This window comes from Rhea americana, unplaced genomic scaffold (assembly GCF_003343005.1).
Source record: "Rhea americana isolate MKP2758 unplaced genomic scaffold, rheAme1 scaffold_4, whole genome shotgun sequence".
Lineage (NCBI taxonomy): Eukaryota > Metazoa > Chordata > Aves > Rheiformes > Rheidae > Rhea > Rhea americana.
In genome coordinates, this window is record NW_028186534.1 from 9586547 (window position 1) to 9606282 (window position 19736).

Genomic DNA, 19736 nt, shown 5'->3' on the forward strand with positions numbered 1-19736 from the left:
CCCGCCCCGCGGCCTGCGCGGCGCGGCCTCCCCGCGGCGCTCCGCGCCCTGGGCGCCGGCACCGCCTGGCTGGCGTTAGCCGCGGGAGAAAAGTAGATATTTTGTCGGAGAAAGCTGTTTCTAATAAACCAGTCTTCAGGGAAGGAGAAACGAAGTGTGTGAAATTGTACTGCCTTTGATAGAAATTCATGTGGGAAAATATTTTGACATTAAAATAATAATAATTTTTGAAAACAGCAATATACCAGACATAAATGTGCAAAAAGGGGTTTCTTTTACAATTACGTTTTGCGAGAAGGAGGAACATAAGCGTTTGCTGCAACTCATAACAAAAACAACTTTTGAAAACAACATTTCCCACGAAGTAGAAATTCTCAGTTTCGTAACGGGCAGTGGGAGGTGGAGCATGAGCGCAGAAAAGAACATCGGGTACCTGCACTGGTTAATGCAAAGCAGTTGGCCAGGAAGAGTGACAGTTTGCCTAGAGCCCGAAGCTTGGAGTCGTTCTCTTCCTAGACTATTGTCCATGTCCTGTTTCTCGGAGTGAGAGAATCTTAAGGTTTTGTAAATCTTAAGGTTTTGTAAAGACTGTTCCATAGGCTAACAAGCATCAGTCCTGTGCAAACTACGGCAGTCAGTGCATTTTAAAAGTTAGTAGGAGATCAAATGAAGTCTTATTTTTAGATTCCTCTAATGAACCTCAGAATTAAAAGTACTGGGTCTGTATAGCTGTGAACTTCCACATGCCACCACCAAGAACTCCACTGTCTGTTGGAAACATTTGTACTAAGCCAGATTTGCTTTTGAAACAATTGCAAAGCTTTTAATCAGATTACAATGGCAAAATGAATAGAAACAAAATAGAAAGTAGCAACAAAATAAATTAAGTTAAATGAGTTTTAGATTACAGGCACATGCAGTGTGTATAATGTATTCACAGAAGTCATGCAGTTCTTCAAGTTCCATACCTCTACTAATCCATCCCAGGATTACTTAGAATTATTTTAGCTAAATATTTATGACTCAGTATATTTGACTCAGAGCTTCACTAGTGAAACAGGGAAACTACATTCCTTTTTGGCCACAGACTGAATAAATAGAATTCTGCTAAGTTTAAACTCTATTTTTATAGGATCGCCTGTTCAGGTCAGTAAGAACAGTCATTTTCCCTCTGGTGTGAAAAGTATTTTGGATACAACATTGTAACATAAATAGTGTGCATGCATTCACTGATGTGGAGAATTTTTTCCTACTGGGAAGTCCTGAGTGAAGATCAGCAAAGAAAGAACAAAAAATACAGAATGAAAGTATATATGGTTTCCATGATCTCGGGAAACCTGACAGTTCAGGGCTGCATATGGTTTAGCTCAGTTGGTTAGAACGTGGTGCTGCTAATGCCAAGGTCCTATGCAAGGCCTAATCCCCATATGGGCTATGCTGAGGGTTTGACTAGATGATCTCTAGAGGTTCCTTCCAACCTTACCGTTCTATGATTCTGTTTAAGAGTCTATAACATGATTTATTTCCCAACACTGTTGGGAGTAGGTTTACCAGGATGCTAGAGGCTCTCTAGGGTCGATAAACAATGGGTGGATAATTGTGGAGAGTAAAGGAATTAGTCTAGTATGAACTGAAGTTTTGGGAACCTGTAATTGCTGATTAGAATTGGAGAAAAGAGGCACTCTCGAAGTTGGTGGGCTGGGGTTTCCAGAGAGTGGAAAAAGGCAGGCGGTGCACTTTGGCTGGAAGAGTCAGGTGTCTCCGCAGGACTGCTTTACTCTCCCTCTCCTCTAGCTCTTCCTTAAGACTTCTGTGCTGTAGCCTGCGAAGGGAGCACTGAAAGGAAAGGCTCAGTTTACCAGGGTGGGCAGATATAGAAAGCTGCAAGAGTGCAGTCCTGGTCATCAGAAATCCTAGGACTCCTCCACAGAGGAAAGTTTCTATACATGAGGGCAGAGATAGTAATTGAAACAGTATTTACAGAGCCATTTGACATTTTTGAGCATGTTCAGTACAACAGAAGTAGGACTGGGCTTTTATATCACGCATCCAGATGAATTGCCCCTAATTCTGGCCTGGTCTTCTACCTAAGGTATTTATCAAAAGGTATTTCTCAATGTAAACGAGAAGAATTGGGCCTACTTGTGCAATTTAATATCCCAAGATAGTTACACAACTTTAAATGGAAACACCCGTTACATATGTATAGACTGCACAGACTGTAAATAGAGCTTTTATGTTGCTATATGCATGTTGTTGAAAGTTTTTATTTTTATTACTGTTTGGCTCAAACACAATTCTGAGGATCACACATAAAACAGAGGGGCCAGAAAAATGGTATTAGAGACTGCAGAAGTTTTCTAACATCTGTTGATTCTGATTTTTTTCTTGTTTACCTATCTCTCATGTCTTTTTCATTTTTATTTGCTGCACCAAACATTGGAATTACTTTTTACTAATTTTCTTCTTCCTCATCTCCCTTCACTTTATCATTTCTTATTCCTATCACAAATTCCTTAATGTCTTCTGTTTCCAGGTAACTATCTCCTCCATATGTCATAGATGTATTTTACTTCCTCCTACTCTTTCTTCCTCATCACTTTCTCCCAACAGAAGATGCTTTTAAGCATTGTTTTGATATATTCAGAACAAATACTGGTCATGACTCCTCTTCCTCCTCCCTCCGTGGAGAAGTGGTTTCAATAAAAACAGTGTTGGAAACAGATTCCAATACAGGGTATATTTCTATCCTTGCTGAGAAACCTCGAGGATCAGCAGGGAGAGAGCCCTTGAAAAGCACGGAATTGCACAGTATGCAGCCTTTGACTCTCTGTAGCCACCCCAAATTAAATGAGAAATTACATGCGCACACATTTGCCATTGCTTTATACAGATCTGTAAACCACTAGGGTTAGTCCAGACCTCTGAGTATGCTTGTGTTATTTTGACATACTGTAAGTCTTTTTTTGATGGGAACAGTGAAAGCATTAAATGTAAAGGAAGGAGATTGTCCGTAAGTCAGAGTAGAAAATGCAATTATATCTTGTAGACAAAGGCTGCATAAAATATTTTATTAAAAATTGGTATATTGTTCTCACTGATCAGACTGAAAACTGATTCCTCGAGGAATCAATGTGTGTTATTTTTTTTTGTCAAATGATTATGCCTGCCTTCATATATAATTAAAGACACATTTTAAAGCAAAAAGAATAAACTCTTAAACAGTACCCACTGATGTAATACAGCCACAACCTGTAGGGTTATGCTTAATAATATAATTTAGAGAAGAAAATTTAGGAAAGACACATTTTAAATTTGTCTGTCTTCAAAGGGGTCCTGTATTTTGAGATCAGCTGAGCACATGCATCAAAAGGCAAAATGTGTTTCAATTAAGGACATTAATGTTGCTGCATGAAACACTATAGATGCTCAGAATAATTAGTTAAAGATCAAATTTGAAAACTGTAGGAGAGTAATACTATAATGGACAAACAATGATAGATACTAAAATGGCCCCTAATCTGTGAAAGAAAAATATAATGAGAACTCATGGCAACAATCCAGAGACTTTTAAAGAAGGATTAGCACAGTAAAGACATTCAGCCACTCAGGCTAAGCACCAGACAAAATGATAATTTCTTGCCATGTCTAAATCAAAGCAATTTTTTTTTCTAGATGACATGCCTTATTTCAGTATTGGATACTATGCTCAAAAAGGGGAATAACTGAATGAAATTCTACAACTGTGTTAAGAGATGAGCTTTCATGATGGTCTAAAGGTTCTTTAGACCAACGTCATAAATTCCTGAATCAGTAGAGTTGAATGGACAAAGTGAAAGGAAGAGTTTGATCTAATATTTTTGTGCTTGCTCACTGATCCTCTGCACTTACACATGTTCTGTTTCCTCTGTGGAAGGACAAAGTCATACACTCATTGGTAGTCTGTGAGTGGGATATGTTAGTGGAAGATAAGGTGAGTATTTCACAACCATGTGCTGACACATTCCTGTCCCATCATAAAGAGGAAATATGAAGTTTCTGTAATATTTTTAAGTCAAATATCATAAATTTTGATGGCCATTTAGGAATATGAGCAGTTCTAGGTTGGCAACTCCAGACAGTTCACCCTAGCTGGCCTAGGTCACTATCAGAAGACAATCTTACAATGAAAAAGATCTTCACCCGGTCATCACTTCATTCAGTTTTGCTCATATATAGAGAAGATGTGCTATCTTGAGAAGACTCCAAGCCTATTGGATATTGGTGTCCTTACAGGATGTCCTGCTGACTTTTCCATTTCTATCACATCATTTTTTTTATTTTCTGCATCTCATTAGTGATTAAATTTTGTTGAAAGAAAACCCACAGAATGTAATTTAAAGTGCTTTTCATCTTTATGGGTATTAGATGGTATTATAAATTTAAAGTATTAGGATAACAACCTTTTTGAGAATTACCTTCTTCATTAGTTAAGTGTAGAAAAGATCCTGTGTATTACTAGTAATGAAAGAACACAGCCAGAGCTCTCCTGTTCAGTGAAACAGCTAAGCATGTGCTAATAATTGTAATATATCAGACTGAAAATACCTTCTAGGCAAAGGCATAATGATAAAATAGCGGCTACAAGCAAGTTCAAATAAGGAAGATGACCTGTTTAACAGTGAGCATGGTTAACCATCAGAACCAAGTGCCAAAATCACAGAATGGGTGATGAAGAAAGTGATAAAGCTGATACATGAATTTTCTGTTGGATTGGAAAGCTCACTGAATACTGCAGTGTCCAACAATCTTTGAGAATATGTATTCCACTGTTCAAATAGCTGCAGAGGCATGTAACAACTGTGGTCTAACAGTACCATTTTACTATGTTCCCTCAGTTAGCTTATTTATTTAAACATTTTTCTAGTTCTTCATTCCTTTTGTTGGATGATGATTTTAAAACTAACCCTGAGATTTACACTATGAAGACATAATACTAAGTTAATATAACTTAGTCCACAGCTAATGCGTAGTTCTAGAACTGTACTTGAACTAGCCTTTCATGTTCAAACTGCTACTGAGCTAGATGATACTGATTTGAACCAAGCATCTCTAGTTCTATTTCKTTTTGATCCCTTTTAGTGACAAAACCATTTAGCTTATACAATAAAAATAATGTAGTTGTTACTAGCACAGTTATTAGCATTAGGATATTATGAAATCTTCCACAGTCATATAAAATTTGCTACGAAATGCCTTTCTGACTCATCAAAAAACAAAAAAGAGTTTTTGGAGGGTCTTCAAATGCAAGTGCTAAAACTCACAACTGAATCAGAGCTAATTGTTGTGAGAGCTGATTCAGTTGTGAGTTGTTGAGATGTTGCTCTTCTGCAGCAACAGACTTCAGTCCCTCCCTCCCATTAATCCACCATGGCTAATGCCAAACACAGCTGTCAACATCACTGTCATGTTATAGCAGCTCCTTTCATATGCAAGCTGTTTATGTATTTAATAGGGATGCTGTGCTTGAAACAATGTAAAAATCAGGTGCACTATAATTTGCCACAAATTTGAGGATTAGCAGATTTTTCCTTCGAAAACCTTGTATATGGTGTTTTATCCTTCCATGTAACATTACCCAAATTGTGTTTTTTCACAGTGAAGCCACAATTGGTAGTCAAGAGTTGCTTTCAGACCTAACACACAAAGCTTATTTTGTTTTTCTTTTAATAAATGTTCTGATTCGTCCTAATTGGCTGTGTCCTTTTGAAAATGGGACTTTCATTTCTAAATCACATATGTGATAGTTTGACCTATCTTAATGTGAACAGAAACAAAATGTTTTCTCAAAAATGCTTAGTAGGTGGTACAAGGCACTTCTGTATGTTCTTCTCTGTGACTAGAGACTGTCATTGCATTCTTTCCCATGATATGTAGAATGTTTAAATGCTTAATGTTGAAGCACTTGAAGGAGAGAAAGAATGCTGTTACTGGCTTTATAAAAATAATTTTAAATAGAGCATTTGGATTATATACTGTACTTCACAGTTACAAATGGCAGAGATAACAGGTCTTAAGAAAACTATTTAAAGAAACTGAAAACAGTACAATGATCCTGATTTTAATACAGCTGCTTTACAAATAACCTGGCAGATAGGAGTTTTGTTGAAAATAAAAAGAAGATTAGTGCCTCTTTCTTTCTTTGCTGGGTTTTCGATTCAGTGAAAAAAAATATAATATTGTCTAGGCAGTTACAATTGACTTTATTTTCCTGGATGAAGTTAGGCAGGAATTTTGTGGACTGTATTATCCACATGTTCACTGAAATCTAAGTTTTACTTTTGTGAATTCAACCAAGATTAGACTGTCCATATGCACTCCATTTCCTAATGTATCCTGAATGTGAAAGATAAAAAGGGAAATCTTATTAAAGCTACTAAAAATTAAAATAACTGAAACATATGGAATCTATGGTCATACTCATTGGTAAAAAAAAAAAAAAAAATACCAAGTATAAAGCGGATAATCTTCCTTATTTACATTAGTTCATTTTAATTATGGGGTTTTTCCTTCTCTTCTTTCAGTAAAAAACTTTTGTAAAAAGCAAAAAATAAATGAGAGATTTTACGTATCTCTAATCCTAAAAATTGTAGGATTTATGATGTTAAAATGCTGCAGAAATAGTCACATCTAAAGAATAGTATTTCAAATAGACTTTTGGACATAGTAACAGGCTTCTGCTGATATGGTTGTGTTTTATTATGGACAAATTGGTTTGATTTTTAGGCCTTTTATTCAAACATAGATTGTGCCCTTTCATATTTAAATCACATACTGACTCAATATTTTCTATTAATACAGTTTAACTTCTTCAATTCACAGGTAGACAAACCTTTTGAGATGCTCATACTTTGCCATTACAACAAATAAAAATCCAATTATTTCAGATCCTTTTTCTTACACATTTCAGTTTTGCACATTGACTTCACATCTCTATTGATTTCCCCTAGCTTTCATACATAATCTTGGGTAGACAGGCCATCTTGCTTCTCATTTGTCTTTAGTGAAATATATGCACTTTCACTACTGGCAGCAGTGCACACTAATTTTCACAATTAGAACTCTGAAACCAGTGAGATAAATATCAAACTGAAGGAAAAATAGCTTAAGAATATTTCAGTATTGGAATATAATTACACAGTCTTCTAGATGAAGATAAGAACAGTTTGCCTTTTCTGTGTCTACTCTGTTTTAAAGTACATGTATTCATGGTACTCTCTTGAATGATCAAGATCCACTCCTTCCATTTTAAACTAACTTTTACTTCCTAGATTAGGGATGTTAACATGTTAACATCCTTGACCATCTTAGGCACGCTTCTTTTTTTCAGCCAATGTTACCTTCTGACATTTTCACATTGAAACACTATCCTATTCTAATAAGGCCCATTTCCTGTTCTATTGAGGGCCTTAAATTCATGCTCTTGTTTTGTATTCTAATCACTTCTCCCAACTGCTCCTGAACTGTCTCACTGTTGTTCGAGCATCCCTCATCCTGCATTGTTCAGCCTGATCCCTCTGCTCCTTCGGTCTCTCTGAAACACGCACAGCTTTTGTGCCCTCCACAGCCTAAACTAGCACATGTCCTCTTAGTCTTCCTGTAAAGCCTGTTTTCAGTACTCGTAGTATTGATACCCTAACAATAGTACCCTCATGACAGCCTGAAACTGGTCTGGCTCTGCAGACTGAATTCGCACATCAGTGCAGGAGCTAGCCCTGCAGAGGATTGGGTCAGGGACAACACGCTCATAGCTAGTGCTTTCAGACTTTACTATTGCTCTTCATGTTGCTCAAATTCTAAGAGTAAACAAAGAATAACAGTTTCCAGGGTTGTCAAACCACAGTCATTTTCATCAGCCTTAAGTTTTAACACTGTGTGTTTATATTCTCCCTGGGTTTTTTGTTTTGTTTGTTTTTAAACCAACAGTGCGTTTTTAACTGTACACACTGTGGGGAGTGGTGGATACGTGCACTGGAGAATGTGTTCTATGCGGACAGTGGTATGGTGGGTTCAGAAGCTAGAATGAACTCTGAGACTTACTTTGGAAAAGCTACCCTTTGCCACTTAATTTTAATTAATTCCTTTCATTCTCTTTATTTTCTGGTCACTTCTGCCTTTCAGGATTTACCTCATGCCTTCTTGCTTTGGAACCAGCCCATTTACTAATCCTCCCTGCCAGTCAGAAGAAGAAAGAAGAGTAATGGGAGGTTGGGTCTTACAGGAGGGAAGGAATACTGCACCAGATACATTTTTTATAATTAAAAGTCCGTTAGCTTKTCAAAAACTGGGACCAGCAGGTACTGAAGGATATGAGCAGTATATTTGCACAGAGGTATTTTTGTGAAACGGTGGCTCAGTTCAAAAGGTAAAGTGAGCTAGCCAACCTCCTACTATTGGGGACGTTAATGAAAAAATACAACCCCATGCTTGTTTCATATTATTAACCTATAGAAAAGTACCTCAGCTTTTCACTGTACAACCCAATTTTTTTTCTTATCATATTTGATACAGGAAACATGCAATATTCTTTTGACAGCTACGGGAAAAGGATTACTAGTAATAAATATGAAGTTTCTAATGTTAATTTTTTTTAAAGAAAAGCAGATTATTTTGATTTTGCCATTTATTTATGATTTAACTATACTGCATGTTTGTTCTGCTCAAAGTTCTATTGCTGAGTTGACCTTCATTATGAAATTACAGGCATTTATATAATTTCCCTACCAACATACACAGAAAAAGAATACTCTTAGGTGTAACCTTGTAATAATTAAATAGTGGATTCCCTGCTGTCACCTAGAAATTAAAGAGTGCACTCATTAAAGTATCAATTCATTCATTTAATTTTGAATCAAAAATTTTAAGTATATGCTTAAATGGCTTTCAAGTCTTGGATTAGAAATAGGATTTTCTGAAGCCTACCTCTGCCACTCTTGTATACTGCTGAACACAAATAATGTTTGCACATGTGTTGTCTTCTGTGTTTTGGCAAGTGAGAAACTCCTAGGAATATCCCTGACAAAACCTCCCACAAAAAGCATGCTGGGAAAGACCTTTCTTACAATAGTCAGTCCAAACCAAAAATACTACTGATAAGATATTAAAAAGACAGTATTTTCATCCATATGATATTTTAGTTCATAATTCAGTCCTTAGTTATCAGGGATCGAGTTAAGGGTGTAAGACACAAAGAAATTGCTTTAAACAAAGACAGTTGTCTCTTAAGACCAGCTATTTTATTTGTGTCTGCTTTTTGTTTTACGCTATGTTGTCTTTGCTCCACAAAGCTTCAGTTTTTTTCCGATATTTCATGCTGGCAATGGAATCAAGTGTCTTCCTCTATCTTCATGCAATATTGCAGTAAGGTCTCCTGAGTATGAATATTTTGCAGTCATTACAACATATTCTTTACTATATTTGTTAGCTCAATGTGGAATATTGCAAATCGCTAAAGCTAAGTGAAATATATCAAAAAAAGCAATTGTAGCCTGTTTCGTATTATATTAGCTGTGCTTTAATAAGAATATTATGTGTGTTATGAAGTTATATATTTCATGGAGCATCCTTGCTAATATATTTATCAGAAATGGTAACACATGCATGCTAGGTAAGCCAGATTGCAGCCATGGGAATCCTTCCTCTTAACTGTTTATAAAAGCCACAGATCTGATTATTCCTGGTAAGGATCAGCAGAGACCTAAGCAGCTAATTGTGCTAGATGTTGCTTTTGAGTTAGTCAAGCTTAAATTATGCTGTGTTTCACTTTTACCAAAGAACATATAAAATAGGAAAGCAGGAGGAATGTTAGATGGCTTCTTTTTATGGGGGAAAAAAAATAGCTTTCTGTCTCCAGGACATTTTCAGCTAYCAGACACTTGCAGTCAGTGGTTAGTAAACTGAGTTCTTTGTAACCTCCTTCTCTAGTCACCATGAATGTACCAAATATATTGTAAATTTATCTCATTTACTTAGAAGATTATATTGCTGGAATTACCTTGTGATCACAGGGATCAAAATACAGCTCATTTAATATAGCATGAATAATTGGTTTAAGTAAATTAAGGTATATAAAGCTTTCGAAGATGACATTTATTCTGTGTCCTTCTGCAGAGCTCGTATGCGTGAGTCATCTAAATCAGGACTGGGTAGACCCTAACAACTCAATCTAAATATAAAATAGCTTGAAAAAAATGAGTGTTCATCATCATTCTCCTGCCCAGCAACTATTTTTGACTGCAGCTCCAAATTATTCTTGTCTCTGTCATCTCCCAGCCCCTACACTGACTGTCTCCAGTCCACACATCATTTCTGCTTTCTCTCACACAGAATCACTCCTGTTCTGAGTCCCTTCACCTCTTTTCAGGGCTGTTAGTGCAGGTCTGTTCTCCCTCTTGGGCCTCAGGTTGCAAGAAAGTAGAAACATACCTTCTTCAAAGAAGGAGAAAGAAACAGGAGAAAAAAGTGAAGCTGCTCTGACCTGCCCAACTCTTTCACTTTCTTCCTTCCCAGTGTGCTCCTGAGGGATGTATGAGAGCTGACTGTCTCCTGGTGTAGCTCAACTGGCTGCTCAGTATCACTATGCCAACGAACTAACCACGGGTGTCTTCCACATCACTGTATCTCTCAGGGACCAACTCACTTTATAAAAATACTACTCATTTTATTTGAAACCGTGGGCAGCCTGGTGCATTGTGCCAACACCGGTTAATTAAGCCTGCTGACACAAGCAGACAGGCATGTAGGTTGCTAGCAAGATAATGGAGTTTTGCTCTAGCCTATCTCATTGCTGTAATGCTCCTGGGATGGCATATTAAGAGASATACCCGGACAAATGATCTGCCTTATCACAGAGACATTAGCCTTCAGATTCTCTCATGGTACTTATTTGAGTACCGTGAAGTCCCACTAGGAAGTAGATCAAAGAATTCATGTGGTCAGTGAATCTGGATGGTGAAGCAGATATGTACAATCCTTAGGTCATTGCCTAAATTAGCTATAACTAATTCACTGTAATTAATTTTGGGTCTTTTAAAAGCTTAAGTGTTAACTAAACAAATTAGATTGAAAAAAAACAGTGAAGGTGAAAAATTCAGCAAGTTCTTCAATCATCTTTTTGGGTATCAGTAGTCTATTTAGGTATCTAGGAGCACTGACTGCTACTAAAGTGAGGACGTGGGAAATGAAGGTGTGGCTACAAAGCATGAGCACCTGTTTCTCTCCTCTGAAAATAATTTTAACTGCAAGAACCTACTCAGAGAAAAGCAAGCATTATTTCTATGTGTCATCATAAATCTTTAAATAGATGAGGGACTAGGACAATATTGGTAAGGAGGAACAATCTATTATATCTCTCAATTTTAGGAGTCTGTGAATAATTAAGTATAAAAAATGTAGTGAAATCCCTGTATTATTTTGTGAATACAGCATGTAATTAGGATGACATAAGGCCAGAAAGTCAGGGACTTCTYTGAAGGGTGTTTCCATGGTGTTTTACTTGATAAATGATGATCAAAGGATAATATGGGAGGAATAACTGTAACTAACTGCAATTAAAAAAATACGCCTGTTGCAGAAAAGGTTGGAGTGAACTTTCAGAGCAGCCAGTGATCTCTTCATCAGAGCTACATAGTAATTCTGCTGCAGCTTTACATGAAATTATACACAGAAATATCTGTTAATTCCCCCAACATCTTTCATTTTGGAGACATTTTAGTTTACACAGAGAATGTAAAGAGATCTTGCTTCCTCTCTACCTTTTTTGTTCTCAGTGGTCCTTACAGGGCTCTCATATATTCTAAGATTGTCTGAATACATTGGAGACACTTGAGAGCCTGGCTGGCCTGGATACATGCCAGAAATCTATTGCTGAATACTGAAATCACAGTATCTGAGATGAGTGCTGCAACCCCCTCATCCTTCTGTTTTGGCTGAAACTCACAAGTGCTGTGGCAGTATCTACTGTGTTCAAGTGGCTGGGAAAGTAGAAAATAAAAGCAATTCACAGGTCAATTATAACATAGCATGAGAAACTCAGTCACATGTTATAAGAATTAAAACAAACTAGTTGGATTTTGGCTGCCTAAACACTGACCATTCATTATAGTACAAATGAGGGACAGTGGGACATTGACAAATCATACACATGGCTTAATTCCAGGCACTGGAGAGTTATGTTAGCAGCCTTTTTTCCCAAATTGACCCTTCTGATGATATGAATAAAGAACAGAATAGTTTATACTGACAAAGAAACTGTTTTTTAAACCCAGACCTACTGTAATTTAGAAAGTGTTTAAAAAATTAGCATGTTGGCTTTTCCTTTATACGTCTGCTCCCTGGATGCAGCAATCATACTGGTAGCTGACCTCTACAAAAGAGGAAGTGGGCCATCTCCACATACACCTCAGGTTTTTATGTTATCACAAAGATGCCAGTTCAAAGAAGTACCTTGGAAAGGCTGATCCAGAATCGCATCAATATGCTTGTTATGCTCTTTGTAGAGAAGAAATGCATAAAGGACACATTGTACGCTTTAGTCCTTAAATATGTGGAAACCAATTTTACTGTTCTATGAGAATTTTGCTCTCCTAAAAGGAGAAACAGTATAGTCTGAGTTAAAGATTGGAAATCTTGTATTTCTTGTGAAATTTAACTGTTAAAAAAAAAAAAAAAAAAAAAAAAAAAAATCCGTGACTCTCACATAGGTAATTTCAAAATGTTTCCAAATGGCTCTTAGCCAGTACTTTGGCTAGGGACCTGGTCATAACTACTAGGAATATGGTGTTAGGGAATCAGTTGCTCAGATATCCCTGGCAATCCAGCAGTTGGCTAGCCAACAAATCTGCTTCTGCCTAGTTCAGCTGCTGCTCATCTTCCCTGTGCAGACAGAAACTGCCCTGTGCATGCTAAAGATAGCAAGCTTTGACTAAAAAAAGAGATGCTTCACCTTCTGAAATGGAAAGCTAAAGCTGACTTCTTAGCAACAGACATGCTTAGTAAAATGTTGACAGTGATTACCACTCTGTATCTAGAAATTGTGATGCTGGTTCCCTCATTTTGAACCTGAGCACTGAGCACCATAAAATGTGCTGCACAAGCAGCCATTCATTAATCATGTGCAACAATCTAAGATTAAGCATGCTGCTAGGCAAATACTTCTGATATTTGTTCAACTGAATTTCTCTGGCATCTCTTCTCACTTTTGAAGTACTGTGAAAGAGGCATGAACTAACTTGATTTACTAACATTTTCAGCTACTGGAATGATAACCATGCACATGTTAATTTTTGCTTAAATGTTGCAATTTATGAGTTTTATCAGAGTAACTGACAGACAAGAAAACATCTACTACATTTTGCAGCTCTTTCTGAATACTACTGGAAAGACTGTGGGTTACTATTGAAGCTTTAATTTCTAAGCCAAAAATTCAAAACCAAAACATCTGACAGGCATACTGGGAAGACTATATCAAAACTTTAAATTTCCTATCTCTGGTTGGCAAATCTGCTTATTAGCTTACATAAAAATGTTTGCTTGGGCATTCTAGTTAAAATTATTACACTGTAAAATATCATTATATTTGCATGTATTTCTGGAATGCTGAGAACAAACGTACAAATTTTGTTTCATAGACCATCAGGTTCTTTGTAGAAAGGTCAGAAACAGTATCTAAAATAATCACTTTCTTCCTTTACCCAGGGATGTGATTCATGGTTCTTACCACTTGTAATTACGTTATATTCCCCACTCCTGCCTATTTTATGGATTTTACTATCTCACAGCAAAGACATCAGACTGGTTACAGGACCATTCCTTAACCACTGTAGTTCATATACTGATATATTAACATAAAATTGAATTTGATGACAATTTTAGCTAGTTCATTAATTTGTAAACTGCAGCAAATAAGGAGTAAGCACACATGTCCCTGTGCCACTCTGGCTGTGCAGACAGAACCTCAGATAGAGGAACAAGCAACAGCTCAATCCTGCAGAGATTCTGATTTAGAGCATTAGTGTAATGAAAAATAGTATTGTATGTTGGAAAAATAGGAAACACTTTTAGTAATGAGAATAGCATACTACAGTATTTTATGTCTTGCTAGCACACTGTGGGAGGACATCTGCAAAAGCTGTAAAAGGCTTTTTTATCCCCTCACGACCTATCTGCCATAAGATAGGGGTTTTAATTTTGGTTAGACCAAGCAAGAGTCATGTTTTCATTTCAGCCTAAATCTGAGAAAAATGTTGCGTAACAGAATTATTTTTACCAGACAGTTTTACAGAGGGTTTGCCACACTCAAAAATACTTTCTGTTCCTGCCTCCAAATACCACCCTTTACTTCATAAACCCAAATGTATCTAAAGATAAGATGATAAAGCAATTGTTTGTGTCAGAAGTTACCTGCATTAGCCATTTATCATTCATCATTATAAAGCAGATGTCAGTACAGAATTGCTAATACTCTTCAAGTATGAAATGGGACTCATGCCTACTCTTGAAGACAGCAAGTAGCCTCATAATCTACTGTTTGAGAAGGGAGGGGGAGCACAATCATGTCCTAAATAGTCTTTTAAGATTAATTTGCCTATTGTTAGTCTTTCCCAGTGTTAAGACATAGACAGAATGAAAGAAGTGGTGAAAATATGTAACAGCATCTGCATATAGATGAGGCAGAGCAGAGTCTACAGGACAAAGACCTCTCATAACCTCCAAGACACAGAGATACTGCATATTTCCAGATCTTTGTGATTTTCTTTACATCAGCCTTGCCAATGTTGCATCAAAAACTATTGTGGACATTCAGAAAATAATGTTTCTGATACTTTCAGCCCAACATGAGTGTGAGAGAATGGAAAATCTGCATATTTCCAATTAATAGCCTAATGGTGTTTTTATGAAAGAAAGTGATAGAAGTCCAACTACATGGCATTAGTGGTTCCAGACTGATTATTCAGGCTTTGTTCTGTAACACTGCCACCCTAACTTCCTCTCTTGCATCAAGATTACATCCTTTCTTTTGTTCTTTCCTCTTCCTTCTTTCTTTTGAACAAGAGATATCTTCTGATTTTCAGTGGATTCAGGGGTTTGCCCAGAGCTCAAGTGCACTGAACTTTGGTGTGTTTCGAGAGGTTCCTTGTAGTGTACAGCTGCTATCAATTGAGATTCTTAAACATCTTGCAAGAGGAATAGTTTATGATATCAATCAAAACTATCCATACATTTTTGAGATGCTAGCAGGCAGTGATAAAGCATGCCCTTTTCAGATAAACAATATTACTGAATATTCCTCATTAAGGAGCAGAGTATGCCAGACTGCAGGGAAATAAAGAGAATTAACTCATACTGTTTCTTGATATGCTCCTGTAAAGAACTGGATATGATCCTATAGAAAAGCATTAGTGGATATGTATCACTGCCTTCCATATTAGGAAGATTATCTACCTGATTCTCATACCTATGACTCCAGAGTCATGTCCCTGTCCCTAAACCTAATACAGCAAGCCAGTCATGCTGACGGTTTTGGGTGATGAAAATAGTAAAACTACCGGCAATTCAGCCTTTGTATGATGAAGATGACGACACAATGTGATGGTATCTGGTAGAAATTCAACACAGCTTCTTTGTCACTTTATACCTGTTATGGAACTGAACATGCCAAATTTTGTGCATAGTAATTTCAGACTGGGAACCTATATGATAAAGAATTAATGAGAAATAAAATAAGCAGTAACCTGGGCATTTAATTGTATCTGCTGCTAAGTAATAACAAAATTTGTATGTAGCCAGTATATTTGTCAGCTGATTCTGCCATTAATTTAATTTCTGCTACTTTCTAACCTTGTAAAAGCCTGAGTACTTTAAGCAAAAGTTGTAATCTGTTACAAGGAGAGCTTTTAACATGAGCATAGGGTTTGAGTTTTGTGTCACTGTTTATTAGGTTACATGAATAGGCCTATATTCTAAAATAGGAAAGATATGAAATGACCTCTTAATTGGTTTGTAAAATATATCATGACTGTGATTCTTATGACAGGAGGACTGTGCCATATGGGCTGTCTAACTACAGAGGCAGTTTTAGAGGCAAAAGGTCTACAAGCCAGTTTGAAAGTACTTTCCACTCTTCGTTTCGGTGCTCTTGTTTGGATGCACGTGACAAACAGTGCATGCAGTTTTGCAGGAGAATGCAGGACAGAAGGTGAGTATCCTTCCTTAACGTTGCTAACTGTCTACATGATTTGACTATTCCATGAAGCTGAATAATCAAGTTGCATGTGTCAAACTAAAGGATTAACAAATGTATTGTTTTTAAATAAAATTCTCATGTCTAGTATTTTGAATTTTATTTCTGGTGTTTCTTTWTATGATGTGGCATTTTTGAAACAGTAGATCTCCTGTCCAGTTAAAGAATAAACAGGGTAGTTCAGGGCCTGCTTAATATTGCACTATTTTAGATAAAAATTCCAAGTATTATCTATTCTAAAGAAAAATGTCATTTGTCAGTTTATAAATAGCTCTGTATGGGCAACTAGTGAGATCACAGTGAAGAACCTAGCCAATTTCTCTTCCTCAGCAATCATGGATCAGTGAAAACAACAGAGAAGACCGACCTATGCAAAGAAAAGAAACATGCTTTCATTCAGTAGCACAGAGAACTTGGGAGGTTCTGAACCATCTGGTATGTAATAGATGTTCATGCTCTGTTTAATGTTGAATAGAAACATTAATTAAAAAAATATTTTCTGATGTCTAAATTTTTTCAAATAAATACTATTACTTTTTTCTAAATGAGGCTTCTTTAAAAAAATTGATTATACACAGAATTACTACAGCCTTCCCCATGCTGATATAGCTCCTTCAAAATTTGGATTCTCTGGCTATAAGCCAACACATTTTCTGGCAATAGTCCCACATTTTTTTTTTCCTTAAGGCCATGGCTGTTCCTGCCTATCATCTTTTTCTTCATTTAGCTCTGCAAAAACATAAGCTACAGTCCCTTAAAGTTGTCAAGGTTCAGAAAATAGAACAAACTTGTGGAAAAAATATTTGGAGGGAGGGGAAAATAAATCTACTTTAGATGTCATATAGGAAGAAATTACTGTGGCCTAGTAGCCAGTTTCAAAAAGTTCCAATTCCAGATCTTAATACTAGTGCCATATAAAAAATATAAAATGATTTTAGTGTAATCAAATACTTTTAGTTTTAGGTGAAATGCTGCAGCCATTAGAACCAGAGAAATTAAAAAAAAGAAAAAACCCAACCCCTATCCAAACCTTTCTGCTCTCAGGGGAAGCACTTGGATTATAAGTCTCCAGGCTGAACTTCTCTCTATAATTATTTAATCAGAGCTAATTAGACATCTGGGTAACATTTACTGTGTGCAGATATAACTATGGAGATGATCAGGAGACCACAGTTCCAACAGGATCATGAGGAGGTAGTTCAGAATAATCAAGCTTTTTTCTTTTTTTTTTTTTCTTTTTCTTTTAGGTTTAATGTTTATTTGCTGAAGCTGAGAAGCAAGAACTTAAACTACAACTCTCCCTTGAGATGGAGGAACTTGATGCTTCAGTTTGATGCCAGTGGAGAATCCAGAAGTATGTAACGCTTTAATTTCATCAATGCCAAATTGAGGGCATGTGAACCTGTATGAAGATGCTTTCTCCCACGCTCCTCTCATGAGAGTCTTAGTAAAGGATAATCTTTATCATATAACCTGACAGGGAACAATTCAAAGGAGGAACCAAACTGCAGCAACACAAAGTTTCAGGAATTATTTTTCTACCTGATTTTTAAAAGTACAATAGAAACATACTGTTCCACTTACTGCTTGCTATCTGTCTGAAGAACCATCCAAAGCTTTATGCAGGCAATTGCAATGGGAAAATGTGATAAGTTAGAAAGAGATTGCCTGTACATGAGTTCTCATTAAGAATAAATTGATAAAATATTTCTCTTGTTAATGTATGCAAGCCTGAATCATATTGTAACTTTGTGGCAGATGTTTAAATGACAATATCTATGCAGAATAAATATGAACAGCTAATATAAATATTATTATAAACTATAGCAAGTTAAGAGTATACATTGAGTATTCAATAGATTACCTAATTTAAGCACAAATTATTCCCACTCTTCAAAGTTCCATTCAAAAACATTTACAACGATCATCTAAGAATGCACTATAGCTGCTGAACAAAATTTCAATTATTTACTCCAAAGAATTTCCTAAACATGATACTGTAAGACTATGGAACTTAAAAATCAAACTTCATACAATCATAGTAATTTCCTATACTAGACCATTTGCTATTCTAAGCCCTTACGTATCTTATCATCCACAGTATATAAATTCATCTTTCCTAATATGTTAAAAGTACATTTCTTACTCTTCATTGAAACATCATCACTGAACAACTGAACAATCTGGAAACTTGGCAAAAGGTAAAATATCCACCCCTGGAGAGTTTTCAATGTAAATGATTTCAGCAGAAATTATGGACTTTTTTTGATAGGGGGATGCAGAATAAGCCAGCAAAAATGAGTAAGTTTTGCAAATCCTGTTCTTTAATGTAATTTAAAAAGAAACAGAGAAAATCGCTTACTTGTGGCATTACAGAACTTCTCTAGTTTGACCTTCATGCAGACTTTTCCCAGGGCACATAGTTTAAATTGTAACCAGATGACACTAAATTATATTTTATTAGAACAGAGATGGAGACCAAAAATACTCCTGCAAAATGAAAAAAAATGAGCAGAAAAAAAGGTTATATAGACTTAAAACAGTGGTGATAGATTTTGTTTGAAACAAAAAAGGGAGGTCTTTGCCAAAATATATGTGATATATTTTATATATATGTGGATATATTTCATAAATAAATTATTATAGTTATAAAACTAAATATATCTTCCAGTTATTGCATTTGTGTCAGTTTCTTACTTGCTGGCATGATTTTGTACATTTATAGAAAATAGATTATTTATTGTGTAAAAACACTTCACAGAACTGTTTTCCCCAAATTTTTGAAAGACACTGTATAGTTTTAGGTTTTTTAAAAAATAAGCAAGCTTTGTTATAAAGAAACTAATGTTCATTTATAAGCAGTAACTGTTTTTTTTGTGCATATGCTTAGGATATACAAAAACTTGCCATCTTCAAAAGAGTTTGGTAGTTCTAACAGTTTGAGAATTGAGTACAAAAAATAATAAAATTTCTTTGATAATAATTTTATGTTAAAAGATTACATTTCAATCTTGTGTCCCTTTTGCTGCAAATGTAACTCCCATCTGCTCTAATGTGGATACTGGGAAAAAAGAAGAGGAACGGTCACATTTGGATTGCAAGTTCTTTCTACCAGTAACGTTCGCTGATGGCAGGTTCATTTTTCATACATTTTCTCTGAAATTGCAAAGACCTGGCACCTCGGTGCTGACAAGGCTGTCAATACTTCCTCCACTGATGCAGCTTTTAGGTCAATTGCTCAGTCTGTATTTGGATTTCTACTCTCTTCCCAGCTTGATTCAATTTAAGTGTTACATTTGAAGCTAGATTCACACCTTCCCCAGCCCCACCTGCTTTCACTCTATTTTAACCTTTCAAAGATTAAAAAAAAAAAAAAATCAATTGGCAGTAAGTTAGATTTGTCCTTTGAGTAGTGGGTTGTGGGTGTTATTGTTGTGCTTTTTTCATCAGGAAAGAA

The 19736-nt window shown here is 36.1% G+C and overlaps 1 protein-coding gene across 1 annotated transcript in view; it reads left to right on the forward strand.

Moving 5' to 3' along the window:
- Window positions 1-18987, forward strand: part of EDN3 (endothelin 3) — a 20389-nt gene extending 1402 nt beyond the window's left edge. The window contains exons 3-6 of the mRNA XM_085314126.1: window positions 15495-15506; window positions 16073-16234; window positions 16610-16714; window positions 17527-18987. Of these exons, the coding sequence (XP_085170252.1) occupies window positions 15495-15506; window positions 16073-16234; window positions 16610-16682 (247 nt within the window). The 3' untranslated portion in view covers window positions 16683-16714; window positions 17527-18987. The remainder of the gene's footprint in view (window positions 1-15494; window positions 15507-16072; window positions 16235-16609; window positions 16715-17526) is intronic.
- The last annotated feature ends 749 nt before the right edge of the window (window positions 18988-19736 follow it).